The 18831-nt window shown below is 42.2% G+C and overlaps 1 protein-coding gene and 1 pseudogene across 1 annotated transcript; both read left to right on the plus strand.

The window, feature by feature from the left end:
* The first annotated feature begins 3297 nt into the window (after positions 1-3297).
* Positions 3298-8830, plus strand: LOC124775712 (annotated as a pseudogene).
* Positions 8831-13101: 4271 nt separating this feature from the next.
* On the plus strand, positions 13102-13980 carry LOC124775713 (piggyBac transposable element-derived protein 4-like). The gene has a single exon (XM_047250539.1). It carries the CDS (start codon positions 13102-13104, stop codon positions 13978-13980), a length of 879 nt encoding a protein of 292 aa, XP_047106495.1.
* Positions 13981-18831: the final 4851 nt, after the last annotated feature.

Below are 18831 nucleotides of genomic sequence, written 5' to 3' on the forward strand. Positions count from 1 at the left end.
AGTCAGATTGTATATCGCCAGACTCATATATTCTACACACCAACGTGAATAGTCGCTTTGTTGCCAGTTCCCCCAATGATTTTAGAAATTCTGATGGAATGTTATCTATCCCTTCTGCCTTATTTGACCGTAAGTCCTCCAAAGCTCTTTTAAATTCCGATTCTAATACTGGATCCCCTATCTCTTCTAAATCGACTCCTGTTTCTTCTTCTATCACATCAGACAAATCTTCACCCTCATAGAGGCTTTCAATGTATTCTTTCCACCTATCTGCTCTCTCCTCTGCATTTAACAGTGGAATTCCCGTTGCACTCTTAATGTTCCCACCGTTGCTTTTAATGTCACCAAAGGTTGTTTTGACTTTCCTGTATGCTGAGTCTGTCCTTCCGACAATCATATCTTTTTCGATGTCTTCACATTTTTCTTGCAGCCATTTCGTCTTAGCTTCCCTGCACTTCCTATTTATTTCATTCCTCAGCGACTTGTATTTCTGTATTCCTGTTCTGTTATTGGTGATAATTGCAATATCGTCAGCGAAAGCAAGGCACTTGACTTTAATTCGGTTCTCTTTCTTGATACCAATTTGGATACCCTTTACGTGAGGTTCCCATTCCCTGATTATCTTTTCTAGAACAATATTGAAAAGGATTGGGGATAGTCCGTCCCCCTGTCGGACGCCAGATTTGATTTCGAAGGGTTCTGATACTTCGCCCATGAATTTCACTTTGGCCGTTGCTCCTGTAAGTGTCTGTTCTGTGATTTTTCGTGTCTTTCGGTCGATCCCAAATTCTTCCATGATTTTAAACAGGGTTCCACGGTCCACTGAATCATATGCTTTCCTGAAGTCGATGAATGTAACCACTGTGTTTCTGCATTTCCTATTTGTAATATTGTCTTTAAGCACCAGATCTGTTCCGCACATGAGCGTCCTTTTCTGAATCCGGCCTGGTATTCACCAATTAGTGTATCTGCTTGGGATTCTATCCTGTTTAAAAGAGCTTTGGAAAGGATTTTGTAAGCGACTGGGAGCAGGGAAATTCCTCTGTAATTGTTCATGTCTGTCTTGTCGCCCTTTTTGTGTAGCGGGTGAATTAGAGCGCATTTCCAGTCCTCTGGTATCTGCTCCCTTATCCATATGTCTAACATTATATGGTGTAATTTCTGCATAAGTATAGGATCGTTTAGTTTCCAGAACTCAGCAATGATCCCATCTTCTCCTGGTGCTTTGTTATTTTTCAACTGCTTGACTATCTCCATAATTTCTTCAAGATCCGGGGCATGTGAGTCTGGGTGTGTGAATACTGGAGAAGAGAAGACATGTTTTTCTTGGGGTGGTTCGCAGTTGAGGAGGGAACTGAAATATTGGGCTAAGGTTTTGCAGTTTTTTTCGTGTTGGTTTCCAAAGAGCCATCGGGTTTCTTGAAGCACAAGCTAGGCGCTTGGTATCCCTGTAAGTTTTCTCTGAAAGTCTTATAAAAATTTCTTGTATTATTTTTTATGAAATCCTGCTGGATTTCAGAGAGTCTGTTGTTGTCATATCCCCATTTATCTTTTCTAATTATTTTTGAGGTCTGTTTTTGAATTTAAGAAAGTTCCCCCAGTTTTCTTCAGTTTTGTGACTGCTAAATTTTTTCCATGCAGTTATTCGGTTGTCGACTGCCTCATCACAGGTTGCATTCCACCAGCGATGTTTCCTGTTGCGAGGGGGTTGTCCTAATTTGAGGGCTTCCTGAATTTTCTCTGTTAGTTTCTTCCAGTCTGTTGATTTTTCCTGATTAATTTGCATGATGATTTTTTCTTTGTTGAGTTGCAGATATTCCGGATCTGGTTTGGTACTTTTGAGTGGCCTTTTTAGCATTCTGTTGGGTTGGAATTTTGTTTTTATTCGGAGAAGATGATGATCTGATTCAAAGACACCTTTGCGGGTTCTGATGTTTTGAATTTCTTTTATGTTTTCTTTGGAAATTGCGACATGGTCTATTTGGTATTCACCCTGTCTAAGACTGGGTGATCTCCATGTGGTTAATTTATGTGCAGGTTTTTGAAACTGGGTACTCATTATTTTAAGTCCAAAGTTTCTGCAGAAGTCGATTAGTTTTTCGCCATTCTTGTTGGTACGTTTATGTTTTTTTCCTTCCCTAATTGTGCGTTAAAATCGCGTACTAAGATTTTCACATGGTGCCTAGGTACTTTATTTGTTGCTTCTTCTAGTGTTTCCCAGAAATTGTCCACTGTTTCAGGGTAGATTCTATTGTGGTGATTTGTGGGGGCGTGCACATTCATCAGAGTGTATGCTTTATTAGCTGATTTTACTGATAACAGGGAGACTCTTTCATTGGGAGACGTGAAGTCAATAACTGAGTCGAGTACGGAAGTGTGTACGGCGAATCCTGTTCCGAAAAGTGGTAGTTTGTCTCTTACTTTTATGGCAGGTTTGCCCTTGTAGATCCTGTAATTCTCTGTGTTAAAGTGTCCTTCATCTGTAAATCTTGTCTCTTGCAGTGCAGTGATTTTCAGGTTAAATTTTCCCATTGCGTTGGTAAGTTGCTTTAATTTGCCTGTTTTAGTGGGGGTGTTCACATAAATTGTACCAATAAAATTTTTACGTTTCGTTTTGAGAGTGTGAGGAGTTTTTGAGAAGCTCCGATTCTTCTCCGCATGGTGTCCCTGATCCCCCAGAATCCGATGATCAGGTGAATCCAGTCTATCGACTGGTGCCTGGGGTAGTGACTCTGTGGTCGTCTTTTCCATCATGCGTTCAAGTTGAATTTTAGTTTTTGTGGTGATCTCTGTTGAGACCACAGGTATACGACTTGATTTTTGAGTTCGAGAAGATTTTGTGCAGCCGCCTCAACTAGAGGAACAGACGCTGGCCACTGGCCGCCAGATGCTGAACAGACACCACTGGGTTTATTGGTTTTTGGTCCGCCCTGGGTATTTCATTTCCCCAGTACCACCTATATCTAGGAAGCTTTCCCCCATCCGCCACCCGGGGAGGCGCCCGATGCGGGTACCAACAACCCCACACGGGAATTGATTGTTATTAACTATAATTTTTTTGACACACAATGAATATTCTCCCGGCCTCCTATCCTCTGCCCGTTACATAAAATCATGTTCTTGTTGGTTCAGATGGAACTAACGCTGACTGGCTGTTACGTAATCAGTAGGTAGACGAGGATCACTTTCCAGTTAACGAAGGTATCAATACACGTAACTGAGAAGCTAATTATTAGAACCAGCGTTTTTATGTAATATCAACAGACATATGACAATGTACATATTTATCTAATGGAAATGGGTAAGCTATGTATGAATGCTTGCAATATCCTGAAATTAAACAGTATGAATTACACCATAGCCTATTATAGTATCTTAATACTTTCTTAACCTTACCAGCAACAGGAAAAGAACATTAAGAAGATAGATTTTACATTATATATTTCTTATTTTCACAGTCTATAATGCACTAATAAGATAAAATTATTTTCGGTCACATTTGTTTGCTAAAATGTCCATTTTTACTTAAATTACTAGGACACCTTCCCTTAACAGTCATTTTTTAGTGCAGTGAACAACCAGGCACTTCCCAAAATTTTCTGCAGTCATCCATTGTCACCGATCAGGAAAAAAAATGCTTTTGTAGCGGAAAAACGATCTCTCCACATCGCAGGACGCTGATTGAGAAAATTTTAGAGGCTGAAACATTCCTGACGAGACGCCCTCTGGGGATTCTTCTCCCCCGCTGAGGAATTTACTGGTAGCAGCGAAAGTCGAGTAGTCTGGATTTCACCTAAGCAGCGTTAAACTTATTCACTACCCTCTGCCCAATATCGCCTATATGTCAGTCAGCGTGTATTTAAGATTCTCAACCATTTCTAACGATTTCTTCTAAGGCAACCTGATAAATCTAATTCTGTAGTACTGCTGGCAAGGATGCCGAAGTTTCTAAAGATGTACGCCAGGGCATTTCGATGTCAGATTCAGTGAAAGCATTTTGTGCCTCTCGGAAACGAATTAATGACAGTTTCAGGACTTGAAATTTTGCATTATAAAAATCGATGGTTTCAATCCATGTAGCCCACGTCGTTAAGACAAGCTCAGTCGGGAACGCTAGGTTCCCCAGAAATACTTACGTCCTGCATCTTTCGTTCTACTCAATTAACTGATGTTCGCACCGTGATGCAGACTGATCTTTGCCCTAGGTTAATGAGCTAAATGATTCGTGTGTGTTTACTTCAGAATGATTTCCAAAACAATATTTCGTTATTTTAACATAGCGATTCGATTTTATTAAATTTTCCACTTTTGCTTCCCATTTTAATTTCTCCTTTTCTTTGTGGCAACTTATCCATGAGGCTATTTCCGCAGTCGTCCTAGTCAAGTTACGCTCCAACCACACAGTCCAGTCAAATTAACGTGACCACCTGTCAGAAGCCTGATCACGTGTTGCAGCGCGGGCTGCTACGAGATGTACAGGGAGAGAGTCCGTAACGTCATGGAAGGTGCCGACAGGGGCGTGGAGCTATGCCAAGTCCAGTGTCGCGGCCACCTGCGCTACGTTTCTCAGCTGAGGATCCATGATGCGAATAGCCCGATCGAGGTGGTCTCACAGATTCTCGATCAGATTTACATCCGGTGAGTTTGGTGGATAAGGGAGTACGGTCAACTCATACTGGTGTCCTTCGGACCACGTACATACACTGCGAGCTGGTGACTCATTGCACTGTCCTGCTGGTAGATGCCACCGTGCAGAGGAAGAACGAACTACGTGTAGTGGTGGACATCGTCTCCAAGGACAGACGAATACTTGTGTTGATCCATTGTGACATTGTGCCGTGGTACGAGGGGCATTCGAAAAGTCTGTGCAAAGTCCGAGAGATGGCACCAACGGCGTGTATCGAGCTCATGTTTAGTTAGTAGCATCTTTGGAAAGAACGCACACCAAGTTTCACCCATATTGGTCTATTTCTTTGTGTTTGGCATTCGTGTGAATCAAGGAAGTCGAGTGATTGTCAAAAATGGACGAAAAAGAATTTCGTGTGGTGATTAAACGTTACTTTATGATAGGTAAAACGCCTCAGGAGACTAAAGAGAAGCTTGATAAACATTACAGTGGCTCTGCACCTTCGATTAGAACTGTTTATAAGTCGTTTCAGAATTTTCGCAGTGCCCATATGCCCACAAGTGATGCTGAACGTTCTGGACGCCCTGTGGAGGTTATGACTGCACAAATCATTGATAAAATCCATGATATGGTGATGGATGACAGGAGAGTTAAGGTGTGTGAGATTGCTAGTGCTGTCGACATCTGGAATGAATGGGAACATAATATTTTGCATAAACATTTGGACATGAGAAAGCTATCCGCAAGATGGGCTCCGCGATTGCTCACGCTTGACCGAAAACGGAATCGTGTGAAGTATTGCAAGGATTGTTTGCAGCTATTCAGGAAGAATCCGCAGGACTTTGAGCGTCGTTTCGCCACTGTGGATGAAACTTGGATAGATTAGTATACTCCTAAGACCAAGCAACAGTCTAAACAATGAGTTACTAAGGGAGAATCTGCACCAAAAAAGGCTTCCTTCAGCTGGAAAGGTTATGGCGACTGTCTTTTGGGATTAGCCAGGGATACTCGTCATCGACTGTTCGGAAAAGGTTAAAACTATTACAGGTTATTGGACCGTTTGAAAACCGAGCTGCAAGAAAAACGCCGGCGATTGGACCTCAAAAAAACATCACGACAATGCACCAGTACACACCTCAGCAGTTGTGGTCGCAAAATTAATGGAAATAGGATTCCAACTCGTTTCACATCCCCCCTATTCTCCAGACTTGGCTCCCTCAGACTACTGTTCGTTCCCCAAATTGAATAAATGGCTGGCAGGACACAGATTTTATTCAAATGAGGAAGTGATTGCATCAACTAATAGCTATTTCGCAGACTTGGATAATTTCTATTATTCGGAAGGGATCAACAAATTAGAACAGCGTTGGACGAAGTGTATAAGTCTAAAAGGAGACTATGTCGAAAAAATACAAAAGGTTTACCCCAGACACGTAAGTAATTTTTATTTTTGCACGGACTTTTCAAACGGCCCTCGTGTATCACAGTTATCTCACCGCTGGGTTTGGATAGCGCCATGGTACTTCGGAAATGCTTCCACCCTTGGCCCGAAAGGCAATAATAACGCCCTTTTGGACGCCATATAAATACGTCCATTTCCGCATAACGATAACAACGACTGCACTGTTTTACCGTGTCTCCCCGACACGGTTTATATACCCTCCTCTGCTAGTGGTACCACCTTTTGTATGTCAGTAGTTATTGCACGTTGACGTCGAACATAGACAATGGTCACCTTAACGTGACCGGACCGTGTATGACCCCGCTGGACAGTCTCCTTAGTTTCATGGTGATTATTTTCCGCGTGTCCTCTTCCATTAAATAAACGTAACGCGACATGACGCAGTTTTTAACAATACAGGACTCTCTCCAGCACCCACGCCGTTGCCTAGCATCAGTCTGAGACAAGGCGACTGAGGACCAACGTGAATGTATCCGTCTCCCCGTCGGCAAAGTCTAAGAAAATCAGTGAAAAGCATTAAGAACACGGAGAAGTGATAGCAGTGAGAAGGTAAGTCATCAAAAAACAGTCCGTGATGTAAGGGCGCAATACCCTTTCCGTGCGATCTTTGGATCGATTATGCGCAGGCAGCAGAGAGTAAAATTGTGAATGTTGTGCAGCGACCGTGCTTGGAGGCAGTAACGTTCAAAGCTGATAGTGGCCCATTGCAAGCAGTGCCGTACAAGCAGAGCTGATAGTCGTGTCATACGTACAGTTATTGTGTAACGCCACACCGTTTGCTTGAAGTGTTCTTTAGGGGTGTCTTAATATCAACGCTCTTGGGTTCAACGAAATAAATGTTGTGTAGTAAAATCCGCAAATTACTAATTTCAATAGTAAGTCGCCCACCATCACTTACAGTAATGTGTAAAGTTAACAGTAGGAAAGCGACATTTCCAATCTAATTCAATTAAACCCAGGCCACCCATTGACAAAAAACGAGTGTATTGGTGCGCAGAAGCATCCAAAACACGGGAGTCGAATCGGTTGCACTCCCTGCCGAGGCATAACAGAAATTCTCGAAGGCACTGCAGGGTAACACGATTTTGCAAACTAGACATCCAGTCTGTTTATCAAGGTTTGTCTGAGGCAGTTTATGTGAGGAGAATAAATTTTAGAGATGTGGTAATTACAGAAAAATCGGAATATTTTTTACAATAAGTTCCAAAAATTATAGACGAATTACAAACATTAAGCTGTTTTTTGTCAAAAAACTACTTCCGCTTTTAAATAGTATGTGTCTTAACAAACGAAATGAAATGCGATTTGTAATTGTTTCCGCTTAAGATGGATAAGCTTTCTTCAGTGCAGTTCGTATCTTCAGTCCCAATACTGTGCATCTTGATTTTCTCTGCTTCTCGTCTCCCTAGAACTGAATCGGTAGAGGTCGCTGAAATTCGAGCTGCTAATATGTTAATTCTTCTCCATGCTGACTTTGGCGATCGAATGATGTGCCCAACTCGCCAATCAAACAGACGGCATTAGTGGTCAACCTGCCGTCACGCGGAACACGAACTCCGGGGTCGGAATGGTTAAGGAAAGGTTGGCGTCAGGAGTATTCCACATGTTGTGCATTTCGGCCTTTCTAATCTCTTAGTTCAAAAGTGTAGTTTAAAGAGTGAACTGGTTCCCTACCTAGAACTGGAGCGCACATTTCACGCTCAGCAGGGTTTGCTTCGTCCTTTTCAAGAAGGAACGCTTGCTGTGGTTGATATTCCGAACTTATGCGTGAAGAGTCGTAGCGGCAACGAGGAGCAAATTGAAGCAGCTGTCGTCCGGAGTATTAACATTCGAAAGAGCCAATGACTATAAAAATTATTATTTGGATCAACGTATTAAAGAGGGCAGCTGTACGTGCCCTGCAGGCGCATATAAAAGCCATTGCTGCAAGTCTGCAACGACAGCGATTATCTGTTATTTATTTACTCTCAATAGGGATTCACGGCAAGTGTAAATGATATGTCTTTAATGATTTTGCAGAAACTCGGATTCAGAAATAGAAATCCTCACATGTACTGACACTAAACAAGGGTGGGAGGAAATAAGGACTCCGCCATGAGAAGATTTGACCCTGCTCCTGTCACTGAATTTTGCCTCTTCCCAAGAAGAGATCAGTGATGTTAGTGACAAAACGGTTCCAAGACTTAAGAGTCTTTCCCGCCGGAATCGCCCACAGTCAGAGGCCGAAATAGTTTTGAGTTGGGTGAGAGACCCCAAGACTGTTCTACCAGTGTTACAGGTAAAGCAAGTCCTCCAAATATTAGTTTTTATAAAGATGTTGTAAATAACCCTCATCATTAAAACTCACCAGCTAAGCCAGGAGCTCCTGGCTAAGTGCGCTCTTGCTGAGAGAATAGTATTGCACTGACATCACGATGTCTGCAAGAGAGGCTCCTCAAATATTCTTGGGCAGTGAAGGGTAAGATAATGATGTTTAGGATGGGGCTCGGTTTGGAAGGGCAACTGGTAGTGTATCATATGAACTGACATTAATGAACCATGACTGGGAAGCGAGTTGGTGACTGCATTTAACATAGATTTTAAAAATAGCATCCTGATTGCATTTGAGTTTCAGTGCTGATGCTGTGATATATAGCGATACTGTTGTAAATAAACTGTGGGAAACGTAAGCACCTGTAGTACGCAGGAAAATAAATGTTTCAAGTATTTGCGAGTGTTTACGTTGCATGGTTAAGGATTGAAACTTAAAGCAAAAATGTAAACATTATGGACAAGATCAGCTGTGTATGGTTTTACTGTATCTACCAACTGTAATTTCACAGTTAATGTACTGGTCCACTTGACACTAAAAATAATCTCAAACCTAATCCTGAAGTGACTGCTGGAAACAGACATACACTCCTGGAAATTGAAATAAGAACACCGTGAATTCATTGTCCCAGGAAGGGGAAACTTTATTGACACATTCCTGGGGTCAGATACATCACATGATCACACTGACAGAACCACAGGTACATAGACACAGGCAACAGAGCATGCACAATGTCGGCACTAGTACAGTGTATATCCACCTTTCGCAGCAATGCAGGCTGCTATTCTCCCATGGAGACGATCGTAGAGATGCTGGATGTAGTCCTGTGGAACGGCTTGCCATGCCATTTCCACCTGGCGCCTCAGTCGGACCAGCGTTCGTGCTGGGCGTGCAGACCGCGTGAGACGACGCTTCATCCAGTCCCAAACATGCTCAATGGGGGACAGATCCGGAGATCTTTCTGGCCATGGTAGTTGACTTACACCTTCTAGAGCACGTTGGGTGGCACGGGATACATGCGGACGTGCATTGTCCTGTTGGAACAGCAAGTTCCCTTGCCGGTGTAGGAATGGTGGAACGATGGGTTCGATGACGGTTTGGATGTACCGTGCACTATGCAGTGTCCCCTCGACGATCACCAGTCGTGTACGGCCAGTGTAGGAGATCGCTCCCCACACCATGATGCCGGGTGTTGGCCCTGTGTGCCTCGGTCGTATGCGGTCCTGATTGTGGCGCTCACCTGCACGGCGCCAAACACGCGTACGACCATCATTGGCACCAAGGCAGAAGCGACTCTCATCGCTGAAGACGACACGTCTCCATTCGTCCCTCCATTCACGCCTGTCGCGACACCACTGGAGGCGGGCTGCACGATGTTGGGGCGTGAGCGGAAGACGGCCTAACGGCGTGCGGGACCGTAGCCCAGCTTCATGGAGACGGTTGCGAATGGTCCTCGCCGATACCCCAGGAGCAACAGTGTCCCTAATTTGCTGGGAAGTGGCGGTGCGGTCCCCTACGGCACTGCGTAGGATCCTACGGTCTTGGCGTGCATCAGTGCGTCGCTGCGGTCCGGTCCCAGGTCGACGGGCACGTGCACCTTCCGCCGACCACTGGCGACAACATCGATGTACTGTGGAGACCTCACGCCCCACGTGTTGAGCAATTCGGCGGTACGTCCACCCGGCCTCCCGCATGCCCACTATACGCCCTCGCTCAAAGTCCGTCAACTGCACATACGGTTCACGTCCACGCTGTCGCGGCATGCTACCAGTGTTAAAGACTGCGATGGAACTCCGTATGCCACGGCAAACTGGCTGACACTGACGGCGGCGGTGCACAAATGCTGCGCAGCTAGCGCCATTCGACGGCCAACACCGCGGTTCCTGGTGTGTCCGCTGTGCCGTGCGTGTGATCATTGCTTGTACAGCCCTCTCGCAGTGTCCGGAGCAAGTATGGTGGGTCTGACACACCGTTGTCAATGTGTTCTTTTTTCCATTTCCAGGAGTGTATATTGAGTCAATTTCATCTCCGTTCTTACGACCAAGTCTGTTTCTTCTTATGCACAGGGTCAAAGGGCAATCTGCGCAAGTGAATCGGTGGATTTTTATATTCCAGGCACTGAGAAACACTAATTATGTAGTTCGCGTTTGTTGCTGGGCTTCTGCCACACGTAACAGATATGGTCCATTCATGTTTTCTCAAATGTAACTGCTTTGACGCGTTTGGGACGCTTTGCTACACGCTTCAGTAAATGTCAAAGACACGTGAGCTGTCAAAGACTCAGAATTTGTAGTTCCCGAAGTGGCCACTGGAGCGCTTGGAGCACCATCTGCAATGCGAATAGGCCTGAGATTATAGTCGCCATTGTTTAACGCTACGTTTCATTTCGGTGGTAATTAATTTGTAGCAAAGAGTGTTATTTGTAAATGACCTCTTAGCCAGTGTGCACCCATGATCTGACACAAGTATTAATCGTTCACCCTCTGAGACTCTCGGAGCAGTGGCTGATGAATGCAGCTGTATCGATAAAAGTCGAGAGACTTTTATTTATTTATTTGGTATGCGTATTCCATGGATCCGTACATGCGAGTGATTCGCATGGGTGTGGAACATGTCAATACAATTGTACAAATACAATTAATGGTACAGAATAGTAATATAATACAATGATATAGATATTAATAAGTATCACTTTTTCTCATTTACAAGCTGTCATTTAACTAGTATAGCAATTCACACTATAAAATTATAACTATAACATTAACATAATATTGTATCATCCATCTAATAACTAAGAGACTAAATACATCTAATATTAAGGGAGTGCATTATTTCTGGAAAAGAATTCATCTAAGGAGTACAGGGGATGGTAAAGCAGGTATTTTTTTTAACGTACCTTTGAACAGCGTTTCATTTTCATTTGTACATTTAATATAATTAGGCAGTGCATTAAAAGTCTTTATAGCAGCATACTTTACTCCCTTCTGTACAGTAAAGCCGTCGTCACATAGGACATGTGTGCTAATGTGGACATGGAGGTCCACGAGTTTCATGACATCACTTCCTGCTCTTTCACGTTGAGGAGACATTTCATCACTTGAAACACAAAATAAGTTCTACTGTATTTCAGCTGCTGTCACACAGGGCGATGCAGCTAACGCTAATGTGATGGCGGACAGAAAATCCAACGTCATGTGAGACAACGCCGTCGGCACAAGGGACAAACTGATTAATGTGATTTTGCGCTCTCAGCACTGTCCAGCAGCAGTTATCGGCTTTATTTCCTTTGTAAGCCACAAAGTTTGTTTACGAAAATGGATGTGTATAAAATTCCTACATTAGATCTATTAGAAGATATATTTCCCCACTTGTCCTTATGCTTGTCAGTAGCATACATGAATAATAACTCGAATGTATAATAAGAAAAAAATGAAATATACATGTCCTATCAGGACATCAGCTTATAAAACGTCACAAAAATGAAGAAACTCATTCCCGACAGAAAGTACACGTACATTTACGAGTGTCAGTTTTAACTCTTTCAAGTCTGGTGGTACAATTTGTGTACCACCTTATGTTGCACCGAGGTTGTACGGTGGTACATTATTTGTACCACCAATTTGGATGCGTAGAACAGCGCATTCTCGTGGTAGATCACTTGAACTACTAGCAGGGCATGTTCTTTGTAGTTCTTAGATGTGTGCACCAGATGGCAGTTGTTACTGGGTTCTTGTAGCAGCACCAGTACTTCATATTTCTACGTCAGGTGCGCTCAAGTACACTGTGGAGGCATTGTTTGTGCAACGTTGTTATTTGTTACCTGCTAACAGAAGTTTCCAACGAAATTTCTATTGGAATATGTAAGTACATTTGTTTATTGTAGTTTTTTGTGTTGTTCAGACTCTTTCTATGAGACATTATTAAAATTTAGCTAATTATTCATCGGTTCTAAATATTACCACTGTACCACAACAGTCAGTCTAATTCAAACATAGGTAAATCCTACTCTTTACTTTTCAGTAATAATGAGGGGTCAGGGAAAGTTGACTGAGTCTGAAATTTTGAAAGCCCTTGAAGAGGATATTCAATCTGACATATCGTTCGATAGTGGGGACAGTGATGACACCAATGACAGTTATTATTGTCTGGAACCAACTACATCCAAAACTATTCTGTCTGATTTTGATACGTCAAATGATTCTGAGGATGAGTGCCCAGCTACCGGTTCAGTGATTAGGTCATCAGAGACTGAGCTAAGTCAAACCATCACAGTGCATCAGACTCCATCTGAGATTGCTGATCATCAGTCGAAGACTGAACATAAGTGGAGCAAAACTGAATGCCCTGCTGATGCCCCTGCATTTACTTCCCAGTGTGGTCCCAATGTTTTTATTGTGGAGTTAGGCACACCATCACCATATCAGTTATTTGGAGTTCTGCTTTCAGATGATATTTTGGATTTATTTTTGTTTCAGATGAACTTATATGCACAACAGTCATCTCTGACTACTGGTAAACCTTATGTGCCAACATAAAACTTTCTTAGAGATAAATATCTTGATGGGCATAAAACCACTTCCTAGTTACAGAGACTACTGGAGTTCAGGTGCTGATCTACATGATAGTTATGTGAGTCAGCCGATGTCAAGGAGGCGTTTCGAATGGTTTCTCACCAACTTACATTTGAATGACAATAGTAAAATGCCACAACGAGGGGACACCAACTATGATAAACTTTATAAGTTGCGTCCTTTCCTAGAAAGAATTTCACATAACTTTCAGAAAGCACTTAATCCAAATGAATGTATGGCAGTGGACGAATCAATGATTAAATTTAAAGGAAGATTTTCTATAAAACAGTACTTGCCAAAGAAGCCTATCAAGAGAAGCTACAATGTGTGGGTACTAGCAGACAAATCTGGCTATGCATGGAAACTGGATATTTACACAGGAAAGAAAGATAATGCTGTGGAAAAGAAATTGGGAGAAAGAGTTGTGAAAGACTTCACTGAAAATATTAAAGGTAAGGATCACAGAGTTTACTTTGATAATTATTTCAGTAGCCCAGATCTCCTTCGAGATTTGAAAGAAAACAAAATACATGCCTGTGGTACAGTGAATCCAAGTAGAAAATTTTTACCTATGCTGAAAAGTGACAGGGAAATGAAAAGGGGTGACTATGTTTGGGCTACTAGCAATACAGGCCTTAGTGTGATGAAGTGGAAAGATAAGAGATCCGTCCATCTGCTTTCAAATTTCCATGATCCAACTCAAGCAACAGAGGTTACAAGAAAGGAAAAAGATGGAAATGAAATAAATGTTTCTTGCCTCATTGCTCTCTCTGATTACAATGCCAACATGAATTGTGTAGATAAATTTGACCAGCTGAAGGGCGTATATGAAACTGACAGAAAGTGGTGGCACAGAATATTTTGGTACTTTATTGATGCCACCGTGGTGAATGCTTTCAACATCCATAAAGAAATGAAGTTGCCTAAGATGACTCAGAAGGACTTCAGAAGAGAAATCGCAAGGGATTTAGTGGCACCTGCCTTGGTAGCTTCAAGAGGTAAAAAGTGAAGTCTGAGCAGCCATCTCCAGTTCAACAAGAAGAAACCCAATGTTCCGAAATCTGTGCGTCTTGAAAGTTCATCTCATCAGCCAGAAAGATCTACAAGGAGGAGACGCGCAGCATGTAGTTCCAAGAAACAACAAATTCGCACCGACAGGATGTGTAGTGTGTAAGGTTCCTCTATGCTTATGGAAAAGGAAGACATGCTTCCAAGACTATCATGCATCTTGATGCACGGTGGTACAAAAAATGAACCACAATGATTATAAAAATTGAATTTTTGTGTAGAATGGTAATAATTATGTTCATTCTATTATAAATATGTTGCTTGTATGAATTTTTGACAATAAAAGTAAGTCGTCTACTTCTAGAGCTGTTTTTTGGTCAAATTAGTTGTACGTGAAAGAGTTAAAGTAAGAACCGATAGCACATCGTGTCCATGCATCCTGTCACATGACGTCCGTTCACAGTGGCCAGTGTCTCACTACACCGCCATTATATTTCACGTCTCTGCCGGTGTTAGTTGTATGGTTATACTCCTTCGTTTGGTGCCATATCAATTAGTAATCCTGACAATTGTGAAGTGCGCTCTGTTATAGGGTTCTTAAATGCAAAACAACTTTGTCCTGCTGAAACTCACCGGCAGCTTGTTGAAGTTTATGGTGCAGGTGTAATGAATGATGGAAATGTGTGTAAATGGTGTAGGTTCTGTAATGGAGGGAGGACAAATGTTCATGATGAAGAACGATCTGGATGGCCTTCTGTCATGAATGAAGACTTGACACAAAAAGTTGATGAGGCAATTCGCCAAAACAGGCGCTTCACTATTGACGAGCTGCATCAGAAATTTCCGCAAGTTCAGTAGTTTTTCACGTTGTTACTGACAAGCTCCATAAAAAAAAAAAAAAAAAAAAAAAAAAGTGAGCGAGATGGGCGCCGAAAATGTTGACAGAAGAACACAAAACACAGCAAACGGCACGTTCTTTGTCTGTTTCGGAGAGCTATCACAAGGATGGTGAGGAGTTCTTGAGTCACATTGTGACTGGTGTTGAAACAGTGAATCGCGCACTACACTCCAGAGAATAAACGTCAGTCCGGTGAATGGCATCATTCAGACTCTCAGACGAAACACGAAAATTGAAACAAGAACGTTCAACATGGAATATCTTGGCCACGGTTTTGGGGACCGGAAAGGCATTGTTCTGTTACGCTTTTTGCCACGAGGAGTGACAATAAAAGCTGAGAGGTTCTGTGAAACGTTATTAAACCTTTGGCACGCTACTCAGAATCGCCGGCGGGGACTGCTCTCTAGCGGCGTCGTTCTGCTTCATGACAATGCTGTGGCTGGAACAAACACACAGCTGGACAAGTTTCGTTGGGAATTACTGGATCATCCACCATACAGCCCTGACTTAGCACCATCAGACTTTCATCTGTTTCCAAAACTGAAGGAATTTCTTGGCGAGAAGCACTTGGAAAATGGTGACATGTTGAAAGAAACTGTTAGTAACGGGTTTAAAGGTCAGGCGGCAAACTTCTTTGCTGCTGGGATCTAAAAATTAATGTCACGACTTGACAAGTGTTTAGATATTCATGGTGACTTTGTTAAAAAGTGAAAAAATTACATATTGTAGATTGTGACACAACTTACTTTCATAAATAAAGTTTTCTTCATTAGAAATCGGTTCTTACTTTAAAAACGACTCTCGTACATAACATCAAATATTACGGAAATTATTTCTGGTAACTTAATAAGAGAGTCCTACAACCTCTTAGAAGATACAAAGTGAAAAAAACATCTGGATACAGCAGGATGCACCCAATGGTTCGTAATGTGGTACCATTACCATCTAAGCTGCTGTGAACGATTTTGTATTTTATCTTACGCTCTTCTGAAGGCTGTAATACCCAATACGTTATTAAGTAACATTTAATTATAATAGAACCTACGCAGAATACGTTTTTGTTGAATCTTCAATATAGCGTTGCCTTAAAATGGTGTACTTTCATAACATACAACTTACAACACGAAATAGCTCAATACTGAAATCCTCTAATCACCATTATGATATTTTTCTTCGGTTTATTACCACAAATTTCAACCAATTTAATGTTCTGGAGCTTAGAAACAGAGTATATTTCATGGGGTGTAAGTTATAAAACCTACCAAATACGGACTTCAACTGAACATGACAAATACATTATGATATCTGACAAGTTCAGTTTGTGACCTAGAAAGCGCTCTTGCGTCTTATTAGTGCTACTGTATGTGGCAACTTGCACAAATATCGCAGAACTTAATTTGTGTTTCGCGTCACGAAGTGGCTCCTCAACATGAAACAACAGGAAGTGACATCAAAAATCCGTGGAGTATAACATTAACGTTAGATAACTCGTCCCGTGTGACAACGGCTTTCGGCAACGTACCACGTAAAATAGAACAAATATGAAGCATGAGTGCAATCTACGCCATAAGCAGACCTTGCGAGCGCCATATTGCATTTTTCGTCTTCAGTTGAAGACCATACATGGTGGCTTTTACGTCATAACTTGCATCCTATCAATATATGCTGTTTCTAAGCACCAGCACATTGAATCTCTCGTCATTTGTTGTAATAAACTTGAGGGAAATATCATATTGGTGGTTAAAGGATTTCCGTATTTAGTTATTTCCTTATTATAAGTCATGTGTTATGAAAGTACTCCATTTTAAGACCACTGCACTCTGAAGATTAATCAAGTACGTGTTTTTTGTAGGTTTTATTATAAGTAAATTCAGTTAATAACCTATAAACGATTACAGCCTTCAGAAGACGGTACATAAATTTCCAGATCGTTCACATCAGAATTTCAATTTAGCATACTTGGTATGGGCGGCATGTTATGAAACACTGGATAGTGGGTTCATGTCCCACTGTTTCCAGATTTCTCTTTCACCTTCGCGATTTCTAAAAGGTCGTGGAACTTTCTTATCAAATTAACAAAAATAATTTCGGTTATATTTTATGTTATGTAAAAATACAGGGTGAAAATTACTGGATTATATGAAATAAAAACGTCATAACTTCTGAACGGTTTGCGTTAGGATGTTCAAACTGCACAGTTGGCCACAGGGTATCATGGGAATTAGTATGATGTGAATATAGTTTGGTTTAGCGATGAAGCCCACTTTCAGAATGGTTCAAATGGCTCTGAGCACTATGGGACTTAACATCTGAGGTAATCAGTCACCTAGAAATTAGAACTACTTAAACCTAACTAACCTAAGGACATCACACACATCCATGCCTGAAGCAGGATTCGAACCTGCGACCGTAGTGGTCGCGCGGTTCCAGACTGAAGCACCTACAGCCGCTCTGCCACACCGGCCGGCCAGCCCACTTTCATTTGGTTGGGTTTGTCAATAAGCAACATCGGCACATTTGGGGGACTGAGAATCCCCTTTCTACAATGAAGAAGTCTCTTCATCCTCGACGGATAACTGTATGGAGCGCAATGTCCAGTCACAGAATAATCACTGTGATATTCCTTGATGGTACGGTGACTACCGAACTGTACGTGAAGGTTTTGGAAGATGACTTCATCCCCATTATCCAAAGTGATTCTGATTTCGACAAGATGTCGTTCATGAAAGCAGGTGTGTTTTTGACGTTTTGGAGGTGCACTTAGGGGACCGCATTCTGGCTCTGTGGTATCCAGAGGTCACTGGCATGGGTCTCGACTAGCCGCCATATTCTCCGGACCTGAACATATATGACTCCTTTTTGTGGGACTATATTAAGGACAAGGTGTACAGCGATAATCTCAGAACCAATGCCGAGCTGAAAACAGGCATTCATGAGGTCATCAATGCTCCGACACTTCAGTGGGTCATGCAGAATTTCACTATTCGTTTGCGTCACATCATCGCCAATGGTGGCACGCATATCGAACACGTTATAGCCAAAATCCGAATATCCGTAGTGACGTTCACATGTTGAACAATGTGTGTGCACGCCGTGGTTTGTAACTAATTTACTCACGCTGTTTAGCGCCCGAAAACCTCAAACCACACACACAACTAATTTACTTTTTTTATATAGTTCAATCACTCTCACCCTGTGAGTGTGCTTTTTGTCGGGAGTGAGTTTCTTTGATGTTGCGACCTTTTAGCCAGTGCCCTGACTGGACATGTGTCTTTCCTTTGAGTTCTATTACATATGGAAGCTTGACCTGAATATGAGCAAGGGAGGAAATATGTATTTTAATAGAACTAACATAGGAATTTCACATGCGTTCATTTTCGTAAGCAAACTGTGTAATTTACGAGCCAAATAAAGCCGAAAACTGCCGCTGGAATGCGCTGAGTGCGCAAAATCGCGGCTTTAAAAATCACATTAACCAGCTCTCCCCGTTTGCCGACGGCGCTGTGTCTCGTGACGTTGGATTTCTTGTCAATGTCCACGTCAACGTTAGCTGCCTTGTCCCGGGTGACGACGGCTTAGGACTTCAGACTAATATCCACTTGTTTCCGGTCGCAAACAGTTCAGTGTTATATGCAAAAAGTATCTTCACTCTACCATCTTTAAATCTGCCTGACACGTCTGCTTTTGTTTACCTGTACAGAGACGTACTGAATACAGCATCGTCTGATAGCTAAAGCTGATGAAATGATTCGCTCATCTTTACACTGGAAGGCGTCCCAAAACCAATTGATTATTTAAGTACAGAGAAAAATTTCACTTACCTGACCGTGATATTTTTTATTTTAATTTTTCCTTGTTTCTTTTTCGTTTATGTTTCGGGCACCAAGGGCCTCTCATCGTTGGTGGCCCCTTGGCAAGACCCCAATTGCCCCAGCCTAGTTACGCCACTAAAAT

The sequence above is a fragment of the Schistocerca piceifrons genome, chromosome 2 (genome assembly GCF_021461385.2).
Source record: "Schistocerca piceifrons isolate TAMUIC-IGC-003096 chromosome 2, iqSchPice1.1, whole genome shotgun sequence".
In the NCBI taxonomy this organism is placed as follows: domain Eukaryota; kingdom Metazoa; phylum Arthropoda; class Insecta; order Orthoptera; family Acrididae; genus Schistocerca; species Schistocerca piceifrons.

Coding starts and splice junctions, on each gene's coding strand:
- LOC124775713 (XM_047250539.1), top strand. CDS start 13,102: ATGCCACAACGAGGGGACACCAACTATGATAAACTTTATAAGTTGCGT.